Here is a 25,960-nt window from a genome sequence, read left to right on the forward strand (position 1 = left end):
TCTGTACACTTCCTTCATTTTCTTGCTCCCTTGAGAACTCTACTTCCTCTGTATCTCTTAGCACATCCCGTATATACAAGAGTCTGCAGCAGATTGCCATATAAAACACAGGGCACCCAGTTATATTTTAATTTCAGATAAGCATGAATTTTTACTGATTGGGGCATTCTTATGCCAAAAAGTTATCTTAGATTCAAAAGTAATGGGGACTCCTAATTTTATTTGTGAAATATGGCAACCCTATGGGGACAAAGTGGCTTTCTTATGCCTTCTTGTTCCCTCCACACTATTTCTTCCCTAGAACATCCAAAAACTTTGAAGTATTTATCTTCAGACCTTGTTATTTACTATTGCTTCTTACTGAAACTGTAATGCTTATGGGCACTTCTGCCAAATCAATTAAAAAAAAAAAACCTGGTTCACCTTATTCCTCTCAGTAACTATTTGCATTATAATTTTTATGATTCTATATCTACAGGATGACACTTGGACTCTTCTCATTTCTTTTACCTTCTCACTTCAAATACTTTTCTTTCATTCCAATTCAGTAGGAAGGAGCATGTTGAGATTTCTTTACAGTGTTAAACCTGGTGGTCAGGGAGAACAAACTGAGGTCCAGATGACACTGTAGTAATAGGAGAGGAATTGAAGGGCCCAGTTAGTTTACACTATAAGAGTCCAAAGGAGAAGAGAGCAAGTGCCAATGTCTTGAGGTAGAAGTCTTTGAGGCTACTTTTAGAAAGTTTTTTACTAATAGGAATTGTATCTTATACTTGGTGGTGTTACTGATTGTACTTAAAATATCTTGCCTATAGGAGTACTCATTGAATATGATATACATAGAAAAGCACAGTGAATTCTTGTTTAATAAATGGATGAGAGGGTGCATGTTAATGGAAGGTTATTAAACATATTTGAAAATCAATTCCTGTCAAGACTTTCCCATCAAATGACAGGATCTAGTATTCCAAACAATATGTAAAATGAAAGCCCAAATGAGATAAAGAGTTGATATTACATACAACTGAAAAAGTGTATTTAGAGAGGTGTTGTGAGGGGGCACAATGAAAGTTTTGTGTAGGCTTGGTATGCAGAATAATTTCCAGAAGGTTTGTTCTTCTCATTTTAATTAGAAGTGCTTTTCAGCATTCTGTATCTATAATAGCATGTTAATCTCATGTTTCTTCCACAGTGCACGTAGTCTTTCATGCACTTTTGATTCTTTTGTTTTCAATACATTAACAATCTTGAGGAGTGGATGTAAAAAAAAAACAAACCACCAAATCTGATTTTTTAGTATTATCCAACAAAGCTTTATTGAGTGCCTGCAAACCAGAGAAACCTTTGAGGTCGATATATTCTGGTGCCAAGAAAGAAGCTCGACACATATATTTAGTACATTTCTGTGGGGCAAATTCGTATGAATGAATGAACCATTTTGGTAAAACAATGAACATTGTGATTAGGCGGAGACGATGCGACGACTAATTTTGGCCCCACTCGGCTTTCGTAGTCTTTCGCTTCTCAACTCTTCACGCAGCCGTGGCCGGCAGTGACGTCACGAGATGTGGCACTCGCGGGAAAACTTGTCTAGGCGTCCGGGAGGAAGCTGGGCGCGCGCGCGGGACTTTCAAGGTTCGACCCCGGAGAACTCCGACTGTCATGAGTCTCTGGGTGGACAAATACCGGCCGTGCTCCTTGGGGCGGCTGGACTACCACAAGGAGCAGGCGGCCCAGCTGCGCAACCTGGTGAGTCAGCCGCTGTTTGGGCCGGGAGAGGGGAGGCCCCAGGCGCCCCTGAGCAGCAGGATACCGCCCGCCCGCCATTAGGAGATAAATGTTACCGAGAGGCACCGAACGGGGAAGGGGGGAGAGTGCGTGGGGGTTGGCGGGCTTGTATTTTTAAACCGGGAAGATCAGCTGGCAAGTGCCACCTGAGCCAAGACTCGAGATGAGAAAGTCATAAATTCAGAAACTTAGCAAAGCGTGGGACAAATAGAGCAGATAGTAAGTGCAAAATCCCCGGGGCTGCAGTTTGCACAGCTTGTTGTAGAACCCTCGAGAATGGCTGTGTATCTGGATAATAGCCAGTCGGAAGAGTAATGGGAACTGGGCCGGGTGTTGGAGGGGGAGGAGTGGTGCAGATTCAGTACATCCCTATAGAGTGAGATGGGAAGCTGTTGGAGGATTATGAGCCTAGAGTGACATCGTCTGATTTTTTAACAGGTTTACCATTTCTTGGTATGAATGTCTTCATTTACAAGGGAAATGTTGGATTTATTAATTCCTAGGGTCTTTTCTGATTCTCAAATACGGTGGATTAGGATGTTCTTGCAGAAGACCCCCCTGCCTCCTCATGACTTCTTTTTATATTGTGGTTGTTCAAAGTGTCTAATGGCAATGATTTGTGAAAAGCCAACTGGAGCTTGTAGGGAGTGGAGTGTTATTACAGAACTAAAGTGTGCAGTTTGTGTCTTAGTCCTCTTTATAACTATTTTCACACATCTGACTAATTATCAGAAACTTTTGAAAAACTCATTGTCTTGTAAGGCAGCAGACTCTGTTAGTACCCTGCCCCATGCATCCCCTTGCTTTTAACTCTTACCATGCATGCAGACTGACTTTGAACTTCCTACATCTGGGTTTTGCCTAAGTGCTTTTCTTTGACTGAAATCCCCAAGCACACTTGAAGTACCTGGGAATTAATGCCCTCCTTTTTCTCCCATCCAGTTTCCTAAGCAGGGTTCCACAAAGTACTGGTGAGAGAGTGTTCACCTACTCCACTTTCCCCATCACTTGATTGGATTAACACTGTAGTGTCTATGCTGGCTTTAAATGTTTCCCCAATAGGATCGAGCCCAGATATTTAGAGTGGAATTAAAATTGGTAACACATTTTTATTGGCTTCCTTTCTTTCCTGATTTTTCATCCTTGGTCTCCTCTGAAATTTTACTTTAAGTCCCTTGTAGGTTAAACAAATGCACCCAGTTCTTATCCCAGGTATTATTTCCAGGAGCCCAGACAAGAAAAACATCTATCTCAGAATTATAGAATCCTAATCTCATAGATGACTGGGTCCTGTAATCAATCATTCCTTTATTTAAAAAAAATTCTCCAGGAGATTCTGTTAGCCTGGCTTGAGAATTTCTGCTGTCTAGTATTTAATCTTGTATCTTTCATTTTCTGTGCTATGTATTTAAGTGATTTAAAATTTGTTTTAAAATCAATGTTTTAAAATTTATTTAAAAGTACAAATATGTATTTTAATTTGTTGGTAGGTGTGCAAAATATGTGGTGCTTAAAAAATAGTTCAGTTCTACCTAGAACAATTTAATTTGACTAGAGAAAAATACCTTGTTCTTTCTTTCTGCAGGTTCAGTGTGGTGATTTTCCTCACCTGTTAGTATATGGACCATCAGGTGCTGGAAAAAAGACAAGAATTATGTGTATTCTACGTGAACTTTATGGTGTTGGAGTTGAAAAATTGAGAATTGAACATCAAACTATCACAGTAAGCATTTTACTTTGAGGCTTTCCAAATATTTATGGGAAGTATTCTTTTTTATCAAATTTATTTTTTGTTTTTATTTGTTCTTTTTAGTTATACATGACAGTAGAATGTATTTTGACATATCATACATAGATGGAGTATAACTTTCCATTCTGTGGTTGTACATGATATGTAGTTACACTGGTCATGTATTCATATATAGACATAGGAAAGTTATGTTTGATTCATTTTACTGTCTTTCCAGTGCCCATCCCACCCCACCCCACCCCAACCTATTGTGAATCAGCATCTGCATATCAGAGAGAACATTTGGCTTTTTTTTTTTATTGGCTTGTTTTGCTTAGCACGATAGTCTCCAGTTTCATCCATTTACCTCTACCAGCAAATTCGATAATTTCATTCTTCTTTTTGGCTGAATAATAATCTATTGTGTATATGTACCACATTTTCTTTATCCATTCATCTGTTGAAGGACTTCTAGCTTGGTTCCATAGCTTAGCTATTGAGCTGCTATGAATATTGATGTGGTCACATCACTATAGTATGCTGATTTTAAGTCCTTTGGGTATATGCTGAGGAGTGGGATAACTGGATCAAATGCTGGTTCTATTTCAAGTGTTTTGAAGAATCTCCCTACTGCTTCCAGGGTGTTTGCACCAATTTGCAGTCCCACTAGTAATATATGAGTATATCTTTCTTTTTTCCCCATATCCTTACCAGCTTTTATTGTTACTTGTATTCTTGATAATTGCCATTCTGATTGGAGTAAGATGAAATCTCAGTGTAGTTTTAATTTGCATTTCTCTAATTGCTAGCAATGTTGAACATTTTTTCACATATTTGTTGACAGATCATATCTTCTGTGAAGTGTTTGTTCAGTTCCTTGGCCCATTTATAGACTGGGTTATTAGTTTTTTTCGTGTTAAGTTTTTTGAGTTCTTCATATATCCTGGAGATTAATACTCTATATGAGGTACAGACAGCAAAGATTTTCTCGCATTCTGTAGGCTCTCTCTTCACATTCTCGATTGTTTCCTTTGCTGTGAAGAGGCTTTTTAGTTTGATAAAACCTATTTATTGATTATTTTTTTTTGGTGGAAGAAGAGGGTGTTACTGGGGATGAACTCAGGGGCACTCAACCACTGAGCCATATCCTCAACCCCTTTTCTTGTATTTTGTTTAGAGACAGGGTCTCACTGAGTTGCTTAGTGCCTCACTTTTGCTGAGGCTGGCTTTGAACTCATGACCCTCCTGCCTCAGCCTCCTGAGCTGCTGAGATTACAGGCATCCTCCACAATGCTCAGCCCCTTTATTGATTCTTGAGTTTACTTGTGCTTTAGGAGTCTTGTTGATGTTGAGGAATTTGGTTCCTAAGCTGACATGATGGAGATTTGGGTCTACTTTTTCATCTTGTAGGCACAGCATGTCTAGTCTAATGCCTAGGTCCTTGATCCACTTTGACTTGAATTTTGTGCAGGGTGAGAGGGGTCTAATTTCATTTTATTGAATATGAATTTCCAGTTTTCCCATATGGGAGGAATTTTTAATCATGGTCATATATGTACCTTTCATCCTCTTAGTTGTACCTAACATATGATTTAAGAATGAATTTCACAGACGTACAAGATTGAGAGATAATAATATAAGAATGAATTTGCGATGTACAAGATTGAGAGATACTAATGTATAGACCTCACGATTGTACACCAAAGTCATTTATGTTAGAAAGCACGAGCAACAGGAGGTTTGCTGTAAAATGGACAGGGAGAGAGTCATTTTGATTTATCTAGTAATTATCTAGTAAATAAGAGGATGTTGCAAATGAAACTAGAAATCAAGTTTCTGAAGTTCATTTTTTTGGAAGCAGTAGTGGAGATGAAAAGAAGTTGTAATTTTAATAATTTAAATGTGGAATCAAGTGACAGTGGAACAACTAACTGGGAAAGGAAACTTGAGACATTGGGAGATTGAAAGGCTTCCCATAATTTTACCATGGAGGAGTTTCCAGCCTTGTACCATTCACTGCATTGTCATGCTCTTTTCTTGGCGATGGCGTTTCAGATCTAGTTAAAATGTCTCCTCTCTAAAGTGCTTCTCCCATGCATGAGAAATGCTGTTTATTCTATGAGCTGTAGTTTATACTTTTATACTACTTTGTTTTGTTTAGATTATAGTTGTTCATATATCCTTACTTTGACAAGATTGTATTTGTTTTGAAGTTATGTAGGGAACATGCCAGATTAGTTTTCATATCGTCTTCATAGCCCCTGATGGAATGTTTTATACATGTTATGCCTTGAAAAAAAATGAATGCTGAATGTAGATGGTATTTATTAATAGAATCTTCAGGAGAATAAATGAGTTTTAGGCTAATATTGGTTGGCTTATGTTTAGACAGATCCAAGGTTGAGGAACTGGTGGTGCATCCTGATAGAAATTCTTATAATATTATGTAGGGATAAATTTAGCAAGAAAGCTGGAATCTTTAGGGGGGAAAATGACAAAATCTTAACAGAAGAACAAAAAACAAGAGCCATCAAATGGAAAGATGCAGCATGTTCTTAGATGAGAGATTTAAAAGTGTGTCTTTTCTCTAAGTTAATGTATAAATTTTAATGAAATTTCAATTTAAGTCAAGTATTTTTTTTTTTAATTATATGAAATGATCCTCAAGTCCACATGGAAAGAATACAATTCTGAGACCAGCTAACATAATGATAAAAGAGAAGTTTGATGGAGTGGGGTTTGCATTACAAAATTGTAAATCATATCTGACAACTAATATAGTGTATTGGCATGTGAATAGAAAATGTGACTAGTGAAACTGAAGAGAGCCTGGAAATATGCTGGAAAGTCTATTTGAAAATGGTGGAAAAATGTGACCCAGCAAAATGTGTCCTCATAACTACTTATCTATTGGGAAGAAAACAAAGTTCAATTTCTATGGCATACCATTTATAAAGATAAATTCCAGGTGATTGATGTTAAAACAAAATGCTATATATTTTAGAATATGATAAAGGACTTCAGACATAAAATCAAAGGAAAAAAAGATTGTCACAAAATATTTGAAAGGAACATTAGGTAAGAGATTTTAAAATTGACAATGGAGAAAAACAACCTGGTAGAAAATGAAATAAGTAGTCAGTTGACAAATATGTGGCCAGTTTGACCTTTGAGAGAGTCAAACAGATTGTACATTATTTAGTCAAATTGGCAAAAATTGAAAGGCATATTAAAACCAACTATAAATGGAGAATGTTGAGTAAGGGTGTTGGTTGCCAGTGGAAAAGTGAATTGTTAGATCTTTTTTAAACAGTGGTCTATAGATACACACACAACAAATGCAAAAAAACAAAATGGCCATCAGTATGCCCATCAGCTGTTGATACCCATCTATAACATATCAGTTGTCTGGGAGGAATTGCCAAAATATATTGTTACCTAGAAAAAGCAAAACATAGAGGTAAGGGTATGACTTCCTCTTTCTTTTTGTTTTTATTTTTTACAAGAAACACCAACACTACAAATATTTGTGCTTTATTTTTGTATTAACATGGAAAAAATCATAAAAGAATATATTTAGATTGTTAACAATGATGATATGGTAATAAATAAAGATTATTTGGGGATATCTGAAGGTAAGTGTTAGATGAAGGCTCAGACCTGGGTAACAGATTTGGGATCCAGGCAGGTGGAAGAAGATGCAAGACACAGTTGGAATAATCGACATTCTTGATTCAGTTTTTGCAGCAGCTCCTCCCTCCAGCTCCAGTTCCATTTTGCCTCTGCCAGTTCCATTTAGCCCACTGAGCCATTTCCATAGGTCTTTTTTATATGCAGACCAGACAGAGACAGCACATTGACAGTCAGTTACATAACTGAATGCATGATCACAAGCACATGTTTCTGACCTTGAGTACATTTGCTGAATCAGGAAGTTCATGACCTTGGCTGCATTCTAAAAACAGCCCATCGGAATTCTCACCAAGGTAGGAATTATAGCCATCTTTAGAACTGCCCTACACACAATATAAACAGGATGTATGATGTGACCCAGTTGATATAAACATGTTTGCACATTAAGAATGGAGTTAGTGAAGTTACATTAATATTGGTTATATCGAGTATTATTGTTTTAAACAAACTTCAATTGTTTATATAATAAAAAAAGATGAAAATACAAAACAAAGGGGAAATAGCAAATAATAGATGTTGAAAAAATCTTGTTTTGTTTGTTTTGTCTACAGACTCCATCTAAAAAGAAAATTGAAATCAGCACCATTGCAAGTAATTACCACCTTGAAGTTAATCCCAGGTAAAATTGCTGCTACTAAGCATTTTTAAAAGAATGGTTAGAAGTAAGCAGTTTTTAGCAATAATGCTTTCATACTTTTTTTTAAAAAGATTGGAACTCTCAAATAAAATTACATGAATGGAAGCATAGTATATAAAACAGATTAGAGTGGCGCTATTTTTCTCAAAATGTGGAACCTAGTACCTTCCAGCTTCACTGCCTCTGTCAAGATAATTTCAGTAATATATTTTAAGTTTTCTTACTTTTCAGAGTTCATTGTTAGTAAAGTTTTATTAAATTATATTGATTTATTCAGCATTCATGAGCAAAGTATGTCTAAAAATTTGTAATGTCTGGTTTAAATATTTTAGAAACTGAACTTGGGTTGCCAGATCTTCCTTTGTAACTTCTTGTGTTTCAGCTTCTTGTTTAGAGAGTATTATGATAGTCTACTAGCCAATGTGTTTTTGTCTGTCATGAGATAATAAGATTAGGATCTTGTTTAAAACTTGTGCAGCATTGGTAAAGTTGAGTAAACTTGCAAGGTTCTCTGGTGCCAGATGTGATCTTAAAAGAGAACGGAATGGAGGACCTTCTCAGCCAGAGGCAGCCTAATGGTAGAGAGGCAAGAATGAATGTCCAATTCAGTGAGCAGGTGGAGACAAGGGGAGAAGGAAGTATGAGGAATAGTCTAATTCTACCAGGATTATGATACTTAGTCCTTAAAATAGCCCTAGCAGATAGCTATTATAATTTTCCCTAGTTATGTCAAAGAAAACTAAGAGAAATGAGATTTGTTGGTAATTAGTCTGATCATAAAAAGTAGAAAGGGTTAATTCTAAAGAAATGGGAAATGTTCTGGATTTTTGGCGAGAAAAATAATCACACAAGAGGCAATCTAGGTGTGCTTATCCAATTAAATTATAGTGACTTGGGGAAAAAACTTTGTGGTTATTTGGGAAAATGAACTAAAGCTAATTATTTTACTCACCTCCTTTTTTTCTTGTGAGTTTTTCTGAATCAAGAATAGTCAGATATTAAGCTGATTGTTTTTCAGTGTTTGAAATTAATATTCATTTGGCCTAATTGAACCAGATGACTTTTGGATATGAGAGGTGCTTTATTCAAGAGCCAAAGCAATAAGATGGATGAAAATGACAAGTGTGTGCCTTTGATAAGTCAACAGTAGTTTATATCTTAAGCTCTACTTGCTTATCTCATCCCCTAGTAAATCCTTTAAGCTGCTCCTTGCTACTGCTAGTAACAGACTTACCTAGGCTCCTTCTTCCAGACCTTAGCTATTTGAGGGATAGGGACTATGAATAGGCATTACATTTCTGTTTCAGAGTTATTTTTATATTTTGATAGTTATGGGTAATTGAGAAATTACTATAATTAGGTATTAACTTTTCAGTAGTGGATACACAAGTGTTAGTATTTCCCAAATTGTTTCTTAATTATTATTACTCTTCTTAAGTAACAGTAAAAAATATTAAAACATGGTTAGTGTTTTCAGTGACATCATATTTTCAGTGATACAGAAGTGTAATACTTCTTAAATATTTATATATGTGGATATTACTCTTGTTTTATGTAGTGATGCTGGAAATAGTGACCGGGTAGTAATTCAGGAGATGTTGAAAACAGTGGCACAGTCACAGCAACTTGAAACAAACTCTCAAAGAGATTTTAAAGGTATGTGATGAAACCTTGCTTTTTATGAGGCTGCCAAACATTAATGGTCTCTTTATAGAAGTCAACAAGATAGGCATGACTCCTGTATTCATGGGAGCTTGTAGTCTAGTGGAATTGAATTTTGAGGGAAAGAGGATTATTTCTGGTACCTACTTGATATTTTGGAACAAGATGAATAATTTAAAAAACCTATTATATCTCAAATAAGAAATTACATGATTTTAAAGTAATTATGACCACAGTTTTATGTTCATTATTAACTGTTTTGATGAAGCGGGTCCGCTGGGGTGTATGTTGGGGGAACAAACTAGCTGTAATCCCGTCATCCAGAAACAGCTACTATTAACAACTTGGTCTTTGCTTTCTAGTACTTTTTCTATATATATGCATGCAATTCTTTTTCATAAGATTTAGTGATGATAAATATGTAGTATTTAATACTTTAAATGGATTTTGCCAAATTCTTTATCTGATGAAAGAATCTGTACATTTATATTAACACTGTTCGGGAATATCCATTTCTTCTCAACATTTATCAACACTGCAGATAAATATTTTTTATCTTCCTCAGTTTGAGTGGAGGAAATAGTTCTTTGTTTTTCCTTCAATTAGTGTGGTAATTTTTCTTGTTTCATTGCTCATTATTATTTTGTAAATTGCCTGTATTTAAAAGTAAACATTTATGGATTTATTTTTTATTCCTATAAATGGAAACTTTTCTTGTATTTTGTATTTATATGGCAATTATTGATGTTTTATCTTAATTTTATATCCTGTTAATAAATTGTGTGTGTGTGTGTGTATACACACACACACACACATAAATATTTTTTTCTCTTCCAATTTGTAGGACTTTGAATAGTTTTTCTTGTCTAATTATGTTGCCAAGTATCTACAATACAGTGCTTCATAGTAATAGAGCTGGTGAACATACATGTCACAGTTCTGGAAGGAATGCCTTAGTATTTCCCCGTTTAGTTAGTTGTTAGATTTTGACAGATGCATTTCTTACTTGGTTACACTGTATTATTTTATACAGATATACTATTGTTCCCTGCTTACCAGTTATAACTTGGTTACTATCTCTAGGATCACCACATAAAACAAAAATAATGATGTGTATGAATATAAATATTTAGAAAATTCTGTGCTTTTAATCTGTGATAAGAATTATGCTGAAGATATATTTTAAGAAATATGGTTAAAATTTTAAATTTGAATCAGCTAACAATTATAAACCTTTAAAGTGAAATGTTTTAGTCATTAAAAACACAATATTCCAACACTCAATTAAAATTAGATTTACATTACTAAAAATTATAGCCCTGTTCTTACATTTAGTATTATATTTTAAAAAACAATATTTAGGTAATAAGTTTAGAAGATGGTTTAATTCTTCAGTACTCAGAGATGTTTTTCTGTTTCTATATTTATTTTTTCTTATAACTGAATTCAGCTGTGATCCTTTTCCTGTGATCATTTTTTAAAAATGCAAATATGTTTTCCTGTATTAGGAAGAAGAAGGACTGGGAGGCCCGAGAGATTTTCTAGGTTCGGGACTCTAGATCTGTCGCTTATTTTATTTTTACAAACTCTACTCCCTGTCTTCCTCCCTGCCACTCTTATTAGCATTTTTTCCTTTGTCTCTTTCCTGTTCCACTCAATTGAGTGCTGTTTTGGGGATTCCTCATTGTGGAGCCTTATCTTAGTAGGGAACTTTGTTTTGTTTTCTTTACAATCTATGTCTTTGTCAGATCTTACTGCTTCAGCATTCCCTTGGTCTCATCCATGAGTTGGGCTCTATGGAATCTGCCTCCTAATTCAGATTGCTATTTTCAAATTGTCCCATGATAATTTCTAAGAGTTGCAGGCATTTTGGGGGTTCTCCTGTCCTAATGGCTGACAAAAGATTAGTGGATTCCTGTCACTGCCTTCCACCAAAGTGCTTTTCATTTGTAGTTGCTTGTTCTTACTTGCTTATATTTGAGTTCTTAGGTAAAGTTTGTCATTTAGTTTTGAAATAGATGTTCCTGGAATCATTAGTTATTCTGTTTGTTTTTGAGGGGAGATTCAAATGCCACACTGCTACCACTGCTGTCTTCCACATTAATTTATTAATATAATGAAAACTATAAAAGTTGGATTCAGTCCCTGCCTACATACTATTCCTGAACCACTGTAAGGCTTATCCCAGATTGCGGCCAGGTGGGAATCTTACTCTACAAGCATACAGATATTTTTATGCCTTGTTGGCTATGTTTTTTGAAACAGTGCCTTCCAAAGTGTATTCCTTAGAATTTTACATCCCTATCTTGGTAAAATTTAAGTTTGTCTTGTTTCTGTTTGACTCAGTGGTATTATTGACAGAAGTTGACAAACTCACCAGAGATGCTCAACATGCTTTGCGCAGAACCATGGAAAAGTATATGTCCACCTGCAGATTGATCTTGTGCTGCAATTCAACATCCAAAGTGATACCACCTATTCGTAGTAGATGCCTGGCAATTCGTGTGCCTGCTCCCAGCATTGAAGATGTATGTCAAGTTAAACTTATCAGAAAAAATTGAGTTCAAATTCTCTGATCTTTGTATATATCTCTGACATGTTTTTTTGTTAAAACCCAGTGAAGCATATCAATAATTTAAGAACAATTATGGAAAGACCTGGATGCAAACCATTAATAGATGTAAATATCAACATATATAGTAGTGAATACCCAGATATCAATATATAAAATATGTTCCTTAAACCATCTCTTACCTTAAGCAGGCTTTAAGAATTTTACGAAGCTAGATATGGGTTAATTATTTATTATCCTCTACCTCAAGCTGATTTATTTGATTGTAGTAGGAAATTTGAAAATAGAGGAAATAGATATGGCAAGAAGATGATGTGGTTATGTCTGAAACAACATTGATGCATATTATTTCTCTTTGTAATTCTTAATAGTGTCAGTTAAAAGAAAATATTGATTGCTCACAGTAAGCAGCTTTCCTTCTTACTGTGAAGGTTTTATACAAAATAGGGAGAATATAAGACGTTTTGTTAGATACAATTAGTAAAGTACCTTTACAAATTTCACTTGTGAAAATTTGGGGAATGATACAATTAAAAAGATTTAAAAGGATACTATCAATAGAAATTATCTCTATGCTTTTTGACAGACTGCTCGTGTTTGTTAATTTGACTTACAGATTTGCCATGTGTTAACTACTGTGTGCAAGAAGGAAGGTCTGAATCTTCCTTCACAACTGGCTCAGAGACTTGCAGAGAAGTCCTGTAGAAATCTCAGAAAAGCCCTACTTATGTGTGAAGCCTGCAGAGTACAACAGTGAGTGGAAGGGGCAGTTACTGCAGGAAACTTCTGGGAAATACGTACACTTCTGTTTAATTTATTGTGTTCTCTTTTTGTTGTGTAGATATCCTTTTACTGCAGATCAAGAAATCCCTGAGACAGATTGGGAGGTGTACCTGAGGGAGACTGCAAATGCTATTGTCAGTCAGCAGACGCCTCAAAGGTAACCAGTATGAGGTGGTGATAATAGAGGTTTGATCAAGATAGTTCAGTTAGTGGCTCTTTTATGCTACCACCATGTCATTTAGAGATATAATGAGAACTTGAATCTAAACATTGAACTTTTAATTAAATGGTAGAGTTTAATTCTAGAAATGCAGTGGTTCAGAATAGTTGGTTTGGCATTGTAGATTTTCTTAAGCTGTTAATGTGTAAAATTTGGTTTTATATGTAAATTAAATAAATCTGGGAATTTTTAATTGTCCTTTTAGAATCTCTGATGACTTAAACATCATTTGTTTGGCTTTCTAGTATTGAAAAGAATAATATGTCACTTTGTAATTAATGCAAATGTGCCAGAAAGACATCAGACTTTTTTTAAATTTTAAAATACATTTAACTTTTATTATCCACATAAAGACTGTAATTTTTCATGAATGTAAAGATGTGATTATATACAGTCTGTTTATCTTCAATCTTTTTCCCCCTTTTGCTTGGCTCCTCAGAGACTAGTATATATCTTTCCATATTTTATATTTTTCTACTTGTTCATATAAATGTGAAAGTATGTGGGGATTCTTTTTAGTTATTGCTTATTTTATAAAAATGGAAGCCTATCTTCATACTTTTTTGTAAATTGCATTTCTTAATGATACCATGTGGAACTCCTTCCAAGTCATAGCTGTAACTCATTTTCTAAAGAAATTAATAGGCTTTATATTTTTAGAGCAGCTTTAGGTTTCCTGAAATAAGCAGAAAGTTCCTAGGTGTTCCTTCATCCCTTTCAATTTCCTCTACTATTGATATCTTGCATTAATTGTGGTATATTTGTCACAACTGACAAGTCAATATCAATACATCATTATTAACGCAAGTCAGTAATTTAAATTAGGATACAGTCTGGATTTGGGCAAATGTAGGATGTGATCCACCATTATAGTATCATACAGAGTAGTTTCATTGTGCCAAAAGTCTGATGCCCTCAACCTGTATGTATGTCCATTCTTTATCCTAAGCAACCACTGATTTACACGCCCCCCACACCCGTTCCTTCCTTTTGCCTTTTCTAGAAATTCACATGGTTAATTCTGTGTATAACCTTTCATATTGGCTCTTTTTAAAATTTGTTCATTTTAGTTACACTTAACAGTAGAATCTACTTTGACATATTTATACAAATATGGAATATGTATTATTCTAATTAGGATCCCAGTCTTGTGGATGTACACAATGTTGAGATTCACTGTGGTATATGTACATAGGAAAGTTATGTCAGATTCATTCCACTGTCTTTCCTATTGACATCAGACTTCTTATCCTAATTTAGCTAGGTGTTCTTGAGCAGCTAACTTCATTTTTGAGTTTCCGCTTTCTCATTTGTATAATGAAGATATAATTTTTTATTATTCTGTCAAGGATACTTGTGTCTTTGTTGTGAAGAGCAAAAGAGATTATGTGATATTGGTTTGAGAACTAAGAAACTTCTGTGCTCATGCCTAATGATGGATTCTGTTAAGAATAATTCTAAGAATATACCATTGGTATTAGAAAGTATTTTTGACACTAATTGTGCAAAGTTTTTTTCCATTTACTTCTGTGGGTTTATTATTCAGTGATTGACTATACTGAAACTCCTTAGTCACTGATTGTTTGATTTATGATAGTTTGATTGAGAAAGACAGTCTGCACTTCTCCAAATTAAAATATGACAGCCTTAAGGCCCACTACCTTTGTAAAGTATGGAGGAGGTTCCTCAGGCTTGCTGAAGCACAGCCTCTTATCCTCATTGTGTCAGAACTGAGAAACCATCTTTGAACTTTAGCAATGGTCATTGATCAGTTTTAGAGTACAGGATAGACTGAGTGCAGTCACTCGAACTCAAGCTTCTCTGTTGAACTGAAAATAATTCACTTCTTTTCTCTTCTTGGTTGATACATCTGAAGAATACTGATATTCGTAAGAGTATATTCAAAAGGATTCAAACGTGTTTTGACATGTCTTAGTAGCCTTTAACTTTCATATAATATTTCTATACTGAAGGTGGCTTTCTTGTTTTTGTTATGATTTTAAAGAAGATAAATTGATAGTAGAAGTTTCTACTTTTAAGATTTTGGTATAGAAATTTGATAGTTTTCGGATGTACTTTTAAAACTTTGATTATTGTTTTGCCTAATTCTTCCAGCTGCTGCTACCCTTTATTCCAATCTTCCTAACAAGTATTGGCAGCTTCTAAATGAACTTGTGCAAGAAGTACTGCTCTTTCCTGTTTAATCTAATAATTGTAGGAATTGATTCTATTGTGCCAAATAAACAGAAATTTCCCCTAATTCCTGAAAGCCTTGGAGCTGGCCAGAAATACTGGCAGGGTAGTGTTATTTTAATCATTGTCCTATGCAATCCCAAATGACTTGATTTTTTGACCTTTAGTATTACTATAAATGTTTGTTGTATTGATTCTTGTTTGCTCTGTCTTAAAATAGTCATAATTTTTGAATTTGAATAGTTTATATTTAATGAATGATATGTCACCTCTTACACTGTTTCCTCTCTTAACTCATAACAGTTCTAGGAGAAAAATGTTACCATCTTTACTTCAGAGATAAGAAAACAGATTTAGTCAGATTAACTTGTACAGGAACATTCAGTTATTAAAAGGCAGAGACTTACTCTAGAATACCCACGATTCTTTGACTAAAGAATTTATACTCTTAGTCACCTAGAACCCATCAAAAAATAATGACACAAACATAGTCAATTTAGAGTATATTAATTTTTAGAAACTACATAATACTAGAAATTAACATGAGATACATGTTAACATGCATGGATATACACAATATAGTTATAAAACAATTGTATAGGTAAATATATCCTGAATTGACTTTTTGGAAATAAGCTATGTGCATATATTAAAATAATTTCCTATCATGATGTTTGTTTTATTACTTATGCTTTAATAATCAGGTTTTATTTTTGAGATACACTACTGTGTCAGTGAGCGATCCCAGGCATTTGAGTTAGGCATGTATAAAGTGCTGGCTCAACTCCCTGAGTTTTAATATAATCGTAGTCTCCCTGAACTTCAGGTTCTTTTCAATAAAAGAGCATGTTTGTTGTGAGGAATAGTATATTATAGTGAAGCTAGTTCAGAACAAGGTGTCAAATAAATGCTTAGCACACATTGGAAAGATGTGGACTTTGGATTAGATGGAACCATGTTCAAATAATGCTTTGCTGAGGCTAACTTTGTGAAGTTACTAAACTGTTTCATTTATTCAATAAAAAAAATTGAAGATAAAGTTTTTCACATAGCTGGTATGAGAACTGAATTAAATTATTTGATATATACATAGCAGGTACCCCAAAAATGTTATTTCTTGTTGTAATTTTTATTTAGTTTTAATGTATCAGAGCTTTATATTCCTAGAGTCTCAGAGAAAGGAGTCTGAACTTGAAGAAATTTTTTATCAGTGATTACCCTGATTTATCTGAAGTATGGACCATCTGTAGTATAGTAAAAATTCAGAAGTTTTCTCTCTTTAGGATAAGTAAATATTTAGAGAGGTAAAGATAATTATTTTAAGTGTATTGGGAATTTTAATGGTTATTTTTTTCTTTGTTCTGAAATGGCATGTATGTATTTCTTTATTTTACCCTTTTGCTTCCTGAAATGTTTTGAGAAGGACCTGGCATTAAGGACTCAGAGGTTTAATGTTCATATTGACTTAGCTTGTTTTGTACTTAACCTATAACTTCTTGTACTCCCTCTTTTGTGGCAGGATTTCTTTGTGTCCCTGCTATATTGCTTTTTTCCTGTGTAGTCTAGGCAGTTGCATGTTTTCTGCTTATGTTGTCTCTTTTCACTTGTGTAATTGCTAATGACCATTTTCTAGATATTTTAAGAAACTTCTGTCTGTAGTAAAAATATGAACATTAAATTTCTTGGTGTAGTACAACCCTCACCATTCCTGCAGTGTTAATTTCTATCTGGTACTTTTGTGGTTGATATAATAAACCTGATTATTACTCTATTTTAAAAGACTATTGTAATTTCTTTTTAAGTGAACTGAAATTAGAAGTTTTATGTGTATATCCTTAATGTGATGAACTATTTGGGAAAATATGTGTGTATTGGATTGTTAAAATTGTCTCTGATTTTCATCATAAAATAGCAATTATTTTGTTTCATATAGGCTCCTCGAAGTTCGTGGAAGGCTTTATGAGCTGTTAACTCATTGTATTCCTCCTGAGATAATAATGAAGGTAACCCTATTTCAGATCTTGAACTGCTTATAAAATTTGGACTTTGGGTGTATGAAAAGAGGGCTTTTCAAAGTACCAGTATAAATTGTCACCCCTTTTTCTCCATGTCATTAATTCCACAGATATGTATTCAGCTTCTGTATGCCAACTACCATTAGGGGAGTGCTAAAGAAGGGGAGGGAGGAGACCTGCCTTTGGGGAAGTTATGTTCTAGTAGAGTGAAAGAGGAAGCAAGTAAGGATTTTAGAATGTTATAAACGCTATAGAAGAAATAAATTGATGCAGTGATAATAATGGAGGATGTCCATTGATAGCTGTTCTGTGGAAGATACTTATTGCTTAAACTGAGACTCAGAAGAATAAGAGGAAACAACCGTATAAATAGCTGGGAGATAAGAATTTCAGAGAGCAAGATTCAGGGTACATGGAGGATAGGTCGAAGATGTAGGCAGAGTCCTATTAGCTAGCAAAATTTATTGGTTGCTAGATATTAGAAAATAGAAAGTTTGTGTTTATTAAAATTAAATGGTGGTACTTCACACAAATTCAAATGTTACTAAATACACAAACTAAAGATTAAAGCATCTGTTTTTCAATCTACAAGCATTGCCACTTTAAACAGACATCTGTTCTTTTCATAGAGAAACAAGTATATGTGTGTGTGTAGTTTTCTAAAATTTTTTGTGTTTTCTCCTTTGTTTTTATTCAGCAATATAGCGTGATATTGCTTCATGACTTTACAAATTTGCCTTATTCTTTTTAATGGATGAATGGTTTTCTTTTGTATATGATATATCAGTTTTTTTGAGTGTGGCTTCTATTCATGAAATATTAGATTGTCTACAGATTATTATTATAAATAATGCAACAGTATGTATCATTGTAGTATATTTGTTCACCCTTCTACAATTGCATACAGATGATCCTCCACTTACTATAGAGTTATATCCTGGTAAATCCACATGATAAGCTGAAGGTAGTATGTATTAAAAATGTATAGCAAGGCATGGTGGTGCCTAGTCCCAGCCACTTGGAAAGCTGAGGCAGGGAATCACTTTAGCATACAAGTTTGAGACCAGCCTGAGTAGCATAGTGAGACCCTGTCTCAAACAACAACAACAAAATAGCATTTAACACATCTAACTTACAGAACATTTAACAATAATATAGAATATTGGTTATTTACCTATATGATTGTGTGACTGACTGATAGCTATGGTTCATCCTCCTTCTCCTGCATCTTGAGAGAGGATTATATTGCATATTGCTAGCCCAGGAAAAGATCAAAATTCAAATGATGGTTTCTACTGAATATGTTATTCCTTTCACGGCATCATAAAGTGGAAAAAAACCCCAAACAACCATTTAGTTTTAGTTGGACTGTTAGAAGTCAGAGGTTTCCATGGAATTTAATTTGGAATTTGGTAGGTAAGCTCATTATTATTTCAGAAGAGGTATAAAGCTTTTGGTTTTAAAATAAAACTTCTGGTTCACAAAAAATATTCCACATATATAAAAAGCATATTTAAGTTTTTACTTGTTTTTGTGAATGAGAGAGATGAAGTATGCTTGGCTAATTTTACAAAATTATTACTTTTTAAGTTACTAATTATTTTTCTATAGGGCCTTCTCTCAGAACTTTTGCATAATTGCGATGGACAACTGAAAGCAGAAGTGGCCCAGATGGCAGCTTATTATGAACATCGTCTACAACTGGGTAGCAAAGCCATTTATCACTTGGAAGCATTTGTGGCCAAATTTATGGCACTTTATAAGAAGTTCATGGAGGATGGATTGGAAGGCATGATGTTCTGACTTCAGTTAGTAATTCTTCCAAGTATTTCTCAGTATCAGCATTTACTCGTAATTTATATTAAAAGAATGTTGTGTAAAATAAACTGACTTAATCATATCTTTTTTGTGTTTTTTGTAATTCTTCTTTGAATTTACTAATCATTATCATTTTCCTCTACATTAAATAATCGCTTCTATACTATTGAAATATATTGAAAGGATACAATTAGAAACTTTTGAGCCTAGGAAAATTATTTTAGTTTACCTTAAACATTAGTTTTTCAAGTATGCAATATCAATTATTCCATTCTCTTTCATCTAATCTCTTAGGTAATATAGGAGACTTATACAATAAGGGAGCAAAGATAATTTTCTCTTTTTTAGACTGCTGTTTTTGACTACAGGGTACATGGTACTTTGCTTGGTAAATCATTACTTTTAATCACATTATCCCTTAACAAATAACTGTACTTTTGTAGAGAATATAAAAATTCACATGTACACCCTTTGTGTTGCCATGTGGTGCCTTGCATTGCCTTGGAAGGCCATCATCAGATGTGACCCGTTAGCCTTGTATTTCTGTAATCATAAGATAAAATACACTACTATATGAAGTTATCCAGCCTCAGGTATTTTGTTATAGTAAAAATGGATCTATACATCCAGTGACAAATGCATGGTGGTATTCCCAGGTTTTAACCAAATATGAAGAGCTTTTCAGAAATAAACATTTTTCAATTTGTTGTCTTGACTGATCAAGTTTTGTCCCGAATTGGTTGTTTTTTATAATTTTGTTTACTTTTATAAATTGCTATGGAGGAAAAAGACCCAGTATCTTCCTGTTTTTATTAGAAGTATACTTTTGCTGATTCTTCATTACTTTTTGTAGATTAAGATTTCAATCTTGTTATTTTCCTTCAGCTTGAAAAATTTTCTTTGGCAGTTCTTCTAAGGCAGGTCTGCTGGTGAATTATCAGGAATTTTGGGGATTTTTTTTGGCCTAAAGTGGTTTTATTTTGCACTATTTTGAAAAGCATTATTTAACGTATTTAGAATTTTAGTTTGATAGGTTTATAAAACATTTTCTCTGTAATTTGCATCGTGAAGAGTCATCCATAATCATTCAAATCTTTTTTCTTTGTATTTGTATGTGTGTATATGCATATTATATATATACACACACACATATGTATGTGTATATATATATATTTTTTTTCACCCTCCCCCCATGGCTATCTTTTTTGCAACTTCTCTTTGATTACTTCTCTGATTACTTTCCAGAAGTTTGATTAAGTTAGGTGTTGGTATGATTTTTCTTTGTGTTCATCCTACTTTAATACTGCTTTGAGTTGGTTGAACTTCTTAGATTTGTGAGTTTATATATTGAATTTGGAAAAGCTAGCCATTTTCTTCAAATGTTCTTCTGCCCTCTCTTCTGAGACTCTAGTTTAATCTATTTGACAGTGTCCTATAAATTATTCTTTTTTTCCCCTAGCCTTTTTCTCACTGTTCTTCAGTTTATTGTCTTCAAGTTTACTTATGTTCTCTTCCGCATAATCCAAGGACAATCCCATGAAGTTTTTATTTTAAGTATTTGAAATTTTAAGCTTTGGAAGTTTGTTTTACCACTTGGATTATGTTTCTTATTTTCATTCTGTTTGTTTTTCTCCCAAATGTATTGGACGTATATTTAATAGCTCTCGAAAAGTCTTTGCAAATTCCACTCTATCTGTAAATCAGTTTCTGTTGACTAATATTTTCCTGATTGTTGGTCAGATTTTCTGCTTTTTGTACATGCCCTAGTGTTTTTTTGAATGTTGGCTATTGTGATTATTACATTGGAATGTTACATTATTGTCTGAATTCTGTTATCTTTTTTGTTTGTTTTAACAGTTAAGCTTTGTTTTTGGCAGACAGTAATGTGCTTGTTACTTTCATATTTTTCATGTTTGTTTTTAAGCCTTATTGGGGTGAGCCTAGTAGTATCCTTACTCCCTAGGTTTGCTTAGGCATGATTATTTCTGGGGTCTATTGAATGCTCCGGAAATCAATCACACCTTTGGTAATTGGAACTCAAATGTTTTCCAGCCCTGTGTGAGCTCTGGGAACTGTTTAGCTTATAGTTTTCAGTAGTTTTTTGCCCACTCGTTTCCCTTTTTTTAATGTTTTTGTTTGTTCCTTTGTTTCCTTGCCTAGCCTTGTGATTCTTAATGCGTATGCATCTGATTAATCAGCCAAAGATACAAGGCAACTCTTAGCAGGTTTCTGGAGCAGTTTTCTATATAATTCCTTTCTACAGGGGAAATGCACTGCATATGCTCTGCATACTCAACCACCTCAGCTTCTCTCTGAATTCTCTTTGCTTCTAAACTTACTGTTACTACAGTTCTTTGCCTGGCTTTTCCCTTTCTACTCTGTATCTGGAAATGACCTCCAGGTGGAAGGAAGCAGGGTGATTGTAGACTTTACATCATAGGTTTCTTTTCTCTAATGCATCACAGTCACAGTCTTACATTGCTTGTTGTCTTGAGTATTTTGGAATTACTTTATGTGTTTGCCCAGTTTTCTTGAAAGAGCCCCAGCCTAATATTGGTTAATACATTATAACTAGTAGTGAAAATCTTGGAGTTCGGATTCTTACCTAAGACCCTGGTTACTGGTTGTGAATCACTATCTCAAGCAGTTCTTTAAAAATCTCTGACTTTAAATTTTTATATAAATTAAAATTTTATTCCTAGGATTTAAAGTTAAAATATACATTACAACAAGAACTCTTGTCATGGTTTTACTTAAATGCTGTTTTATATTGCAATTAAGTTAGAATTGAGTAACAATGCTTTAAATGTAATTTCCAAATCATAGCACTCTACATCATGAAACACATTGCTTAGAAAATAAAAAAAAACCCTTGTCAGAAGTTTTCTTTGTACCTAGGTCCCAAATAAAGCAGTCATTTCTCTTTATTTCAAATTGATGGACTGGATTTCACTAGCCACCTTGGTTTCTTTCCTGTTTACAGTTCCTGTGGAAATTTGGAGCATTATTTCAAGATGTTCTTTATCAGTTTGATCATGGTATAGAAGACTCAGAATATTTCTATGTACTTTCCTCTCTAGCTTTGCAAAAATAGTGATCTCTATAAACCTTAGTTCATGTCTAAATGACAGCCTAATGCTGATTAACAAACACTAGATGGTACTTTTGTGGCTTGGTACTTTTTGTTTCTGCTGCAGTTATTTAGATTAGCTGATTGCCCACCAAAGTTACCTTCCCTTTAATATAGTAACATAAGAAACTTAAGTAACTTCATGAAGAGCAGCTGTGCAAAATAATCACTAGCTGTAGGCATGCAAAGAACTTTACACAGCCTTTCTGGAATAACATTAAGTCTCTTTATGTGAGGCAGTATGCTAGGCTCTTTATAGACATGCTCATTTAATTCCAACAGGCTTTGAGGTAGACATTATTATCTAGTTTTACGGATGAGAGACTGGATTCAGGCTGCTGAGCACCAGCTCCACTCTAATAAATTCATAATTACCAACCAAGGAAAAATGGACCCTCAACACTGCCCAAACAAACTTATATTTCTCTAATCAGTATTTCTTTCAAAACTTCATTTGGAACAGACAACCTTGTATGTGTTCTGTATTCCTATGTCTTCATTTGTATGCATCGTATGTTCCCATATCTGCGTTCATGTGTATTCTGTCTTCTGATATAATAGAAAAGTTGCACATTTCTGTTTTAAATCTAATCCCCCCACCACCTGTGCCTTGGATTCCACCAGTTTTTATCCCATCTCAAGAAAACATATAATGTCCTTTCTTCTTCTGTTTTCAGCTTATTTACAAGTGGATCATTCCCCTTTCCCCCCACTCTGGTACTAGGGATAGAATTCAGAAGCTTTAACAGGTGAATTTAGAAAGGTCACAAGATAAAAAATGAATAGATAATAGTATTTTTGTGTTGTAGCAATAAACTATTGGAGGATAAAAGTTTAAATAACTGATTCAATTTATGACATCAAAAAACCCCTAATAAATTTAAAAGTACCCAAGACTTGAAAATTCAAGAAATCATTGTTGAAATAAAAATGTCCTAAATTATTTAAATAGAGAAAGACAACTTGGATTTGAAGACTCAAGATGTTAGTTCTCCCTAAAGCAATCTATGTTCTAATTGCAACCTTTATTGTTATTTTTAAATTGTAAAATATAAGATTTACCCTGTCAACCATTTTTAAGTGTACAGTTCATTGGCTTTATGTACATTCACAGTATTGAGCAATCATCGCACCATCTTCTGTAAAACTCTTTTATCTTGCAAAACAGAACTTGTGTATATTATAAATAGTAACTTCTCACAATTCTACATTCTGTCTATGAATTTGAGTACTCTATGAATTTGAGTACTCTTTGTTGCCTCATATGTGTAATCATACAATATATGTCTTTTTGTGACTGGCTTATTTCACTCTGCATAATGTCTTCAGTAAACTTTTCAGCAGTTTGACTAATATGCCTAATTTTTTTTTTTTAATTATCCTGCTTGGTATTCATTGAGCTTCTGAAATATGTCAATTTACATCTTTCACTAAATTGTGCATTTTTTCACTCATTTTAATATCAAATATTTTTCTACTCATTCTTTTATCAGGAGTTAAATTATACATTTACTTGAATTTTTTGTTTTCCCACAAATCCTCATATCTCAGTTTGTACACATTTCTTGCATAATTTTATCTTTTTTTTTCAGAGTAGGTAATTTCTACAGATCTGTCTTCAAATTCACTGACTTTGGTCATCTTCATTCTCCCAATCATTTGTATAATTTTGTGTATCCAGTGGTTATGAATGATTCAGCCATTAAAGAGTACAAGAGTATACAGAATCCGGGTTCAAACACTGTTGTTCCCTTTACTGGGGTTGTTCTTATCACATTATAGCAGCTTTTTTGGTTTGTTTTGGTAATCATGGGATTTGCATTTATTAAAAATTTGTTCCTTTTAGATATACATATCAGTGGAGTGTATTTTGACGTATTGTACATACATGGAGTACAATTTATCCTAATTAGGATCCCATTCTTGTGGTTGTACAAGATGTGGAGTTTCACTGGTTGTGTATTTATTTATGTATGAACACAGGAAAGTTACATCTGATTCATTCTACTGTCTTTCCCAATCTCATCCCACCTCCCTTCCCTTCATCTAATACAGTGAATTTCTATCCTTTCTCCCCCATTATTGTGTGTTAGCATCCACATATCCAAATATTCAGCCTTTGATGTTTTGGGACTAGCTTATTTTACTAAGCATGGAAGTCTCCAGATCCATCCATTTACTGGAAAATGCCATAATTTCATTCTTTTGGCCAAGTAATATTCCATTGTGTATAGATACAATATTTTCTTTATCCATTTATCTGTTGAAGGACACCTAGGTTGGTTCTATAGCTTTGCTATTGTGAATTGAGCCGCTATAAACATTGAAGTGGCTGCATCACTATAGTATGCTGATTTAAAGTTCTTTAGGTATTTACCTAGGAGTGGGGTAAGTGGGTCAAATGATGGGTCCGTTCCAAGTTTCCTGAGGAATCTCCATACTGCTTTCCAGAGTGGTTGCACTAATTTTTTACCACCAAACAAATAAAAACCAACTCAAATACTTGCATGTGATTGTTCACTGCAATACTTATTAGTCAAAAGATGGAAACAACCCAAATATCCAATACATGAATGAAGAAACAAAATGTATTCCACCAGGCGACCAGCACACTGGTTTCATTAAAGAGGTTCGTGGCATAAAAGTTAACTAGTGAGATCAAAATAAAACACACAGACCCAATTACCTTTTTCTATGACCAGGTCCGAGATGGCTCTCACCTCTCTGGCTCACACCTGGAACCACCCGGTAGGGCAGCAAGGCTTACTCAGGGCTAGCAGGAGAGAGAGAGAGAGAGCACGCCTGGGAGTGGCCTTTTATTGGGGAACAAGAAATTCAGGGGAAAATTCCATCCAATGAAGGTCGAGGGGGGGCAGCATTCCAAGGTCAGGGTCAGTAATTGGCCTCAGGGTCAGTAGTCAGTCACACCCCCACATGGACAGGCTCTCACACCTGGAGAGGGTGGGAAAGGCTCTGACACTTTAGCCAGAGCGCCTCACACCCAATCCTGGAGGTGCCCAATCATGTGCGAGAATGGCTTCCCACAATGTATTATATTAGGATGGAGTATTATTCAATCAAGGAGTGAAGTACTGATATATGCTATAGTTGGATGACCTCAAAAACATGCTTAGTAAAAAAAAGAGAAAGCAAATATAGCAGTGTTATTTGCCTTATTTTTCTGTTTCTATGATCTAGTAAGACTAAGGTTTTCATAAGAATTTTAGTTGTCATCTTAATGATTACCAAGACCTTTCCTTATGCTAAAAGCCCCCTAAAAATCAAAACTCTCCCGTGTTCTGCCCATATTTCACTTGTTGACTACCAGTTTCTGCTTGTTTTCTTCTCTCTTCAGCAGTTGCTTTTTATACTTTGTTCATTGTACTTTGTTATCTGCTGGAAATGTTGTCAGCCCTACCAGAAGCAGGGCTGTTCTCATTGTTTATAAATATGTTTAAGTCTCTCTTAGTTTAAAAAAAGGCACATACCCCACATTTCCATCTTGTAGTCTACATAGTCATTACAAATTTCTGAAAAATGTTGTGTTCATGTTGCCTTTATTTTCTTACTTTTCAACTCATTTCAATCTGTTAACATGTTCTGGCCATTTCTCTTTATATACAGATATGATTTTCATCCCTCTTTGTTTCTACCAAGTAATGTATGCTGCCAGATGAGCTGTAACAAGCAGACTATATAGTTTCATGGTTAGGCTTTCTT

At 34.3% G+C, this 25,960-nt stretch overlaps 1 protein-coding gene across 1 annotated transcript; it reads left to right on the forward strand.

Moving 5' to 3' along the window:
* The first annotated feature begins 1,546 nt into the window (after positions 1–1,546).
* Rfc3 (replication factor C subunit 3) lies at positions 1,547–19,192 on the forward strand. The gene is made up of 9 exons (XM_046454296.2): positions 1,547–1,749; positions 3,374–3,511; positions 7,762–7,829; positions 9,406–9,503; positions 11,856–12,037; positions 12,698–12,834; positions 12,923–13,021; positions 17,211–17,280; positions 18,904–19,192. The coding sequence occupies exons 1-9, from the start codon at positions 1,663–1,665 to the stop codon at positions 19,093–19,095; spliced, it is 1,071 nt and encodes a 356-aa protein (XP_046310252.1). The 5' UTR covers positions 1,547–1,662; the 3' UTR covers positions 19,096–19,192.
* Positions 19,193–25,960: the final 6,768 nt, after the last annotated feature.

Source organism: Marmota monax, unplaced genomic scaffold (genome assembly GCF_021218885.2).
Source record: "Marmota monax isolate L192 unplaced genomic scaffold, Marmota_monax_Labrador192_F-V1.1 WCK01_AAM20220418_F8-fsc00011, whole genome shotgun sequence".
NCBI lineage: Eukaryota > Metazoa > Chordata > Mammalia > Rodentia > Sciuridae > Marmota > Marmota monax.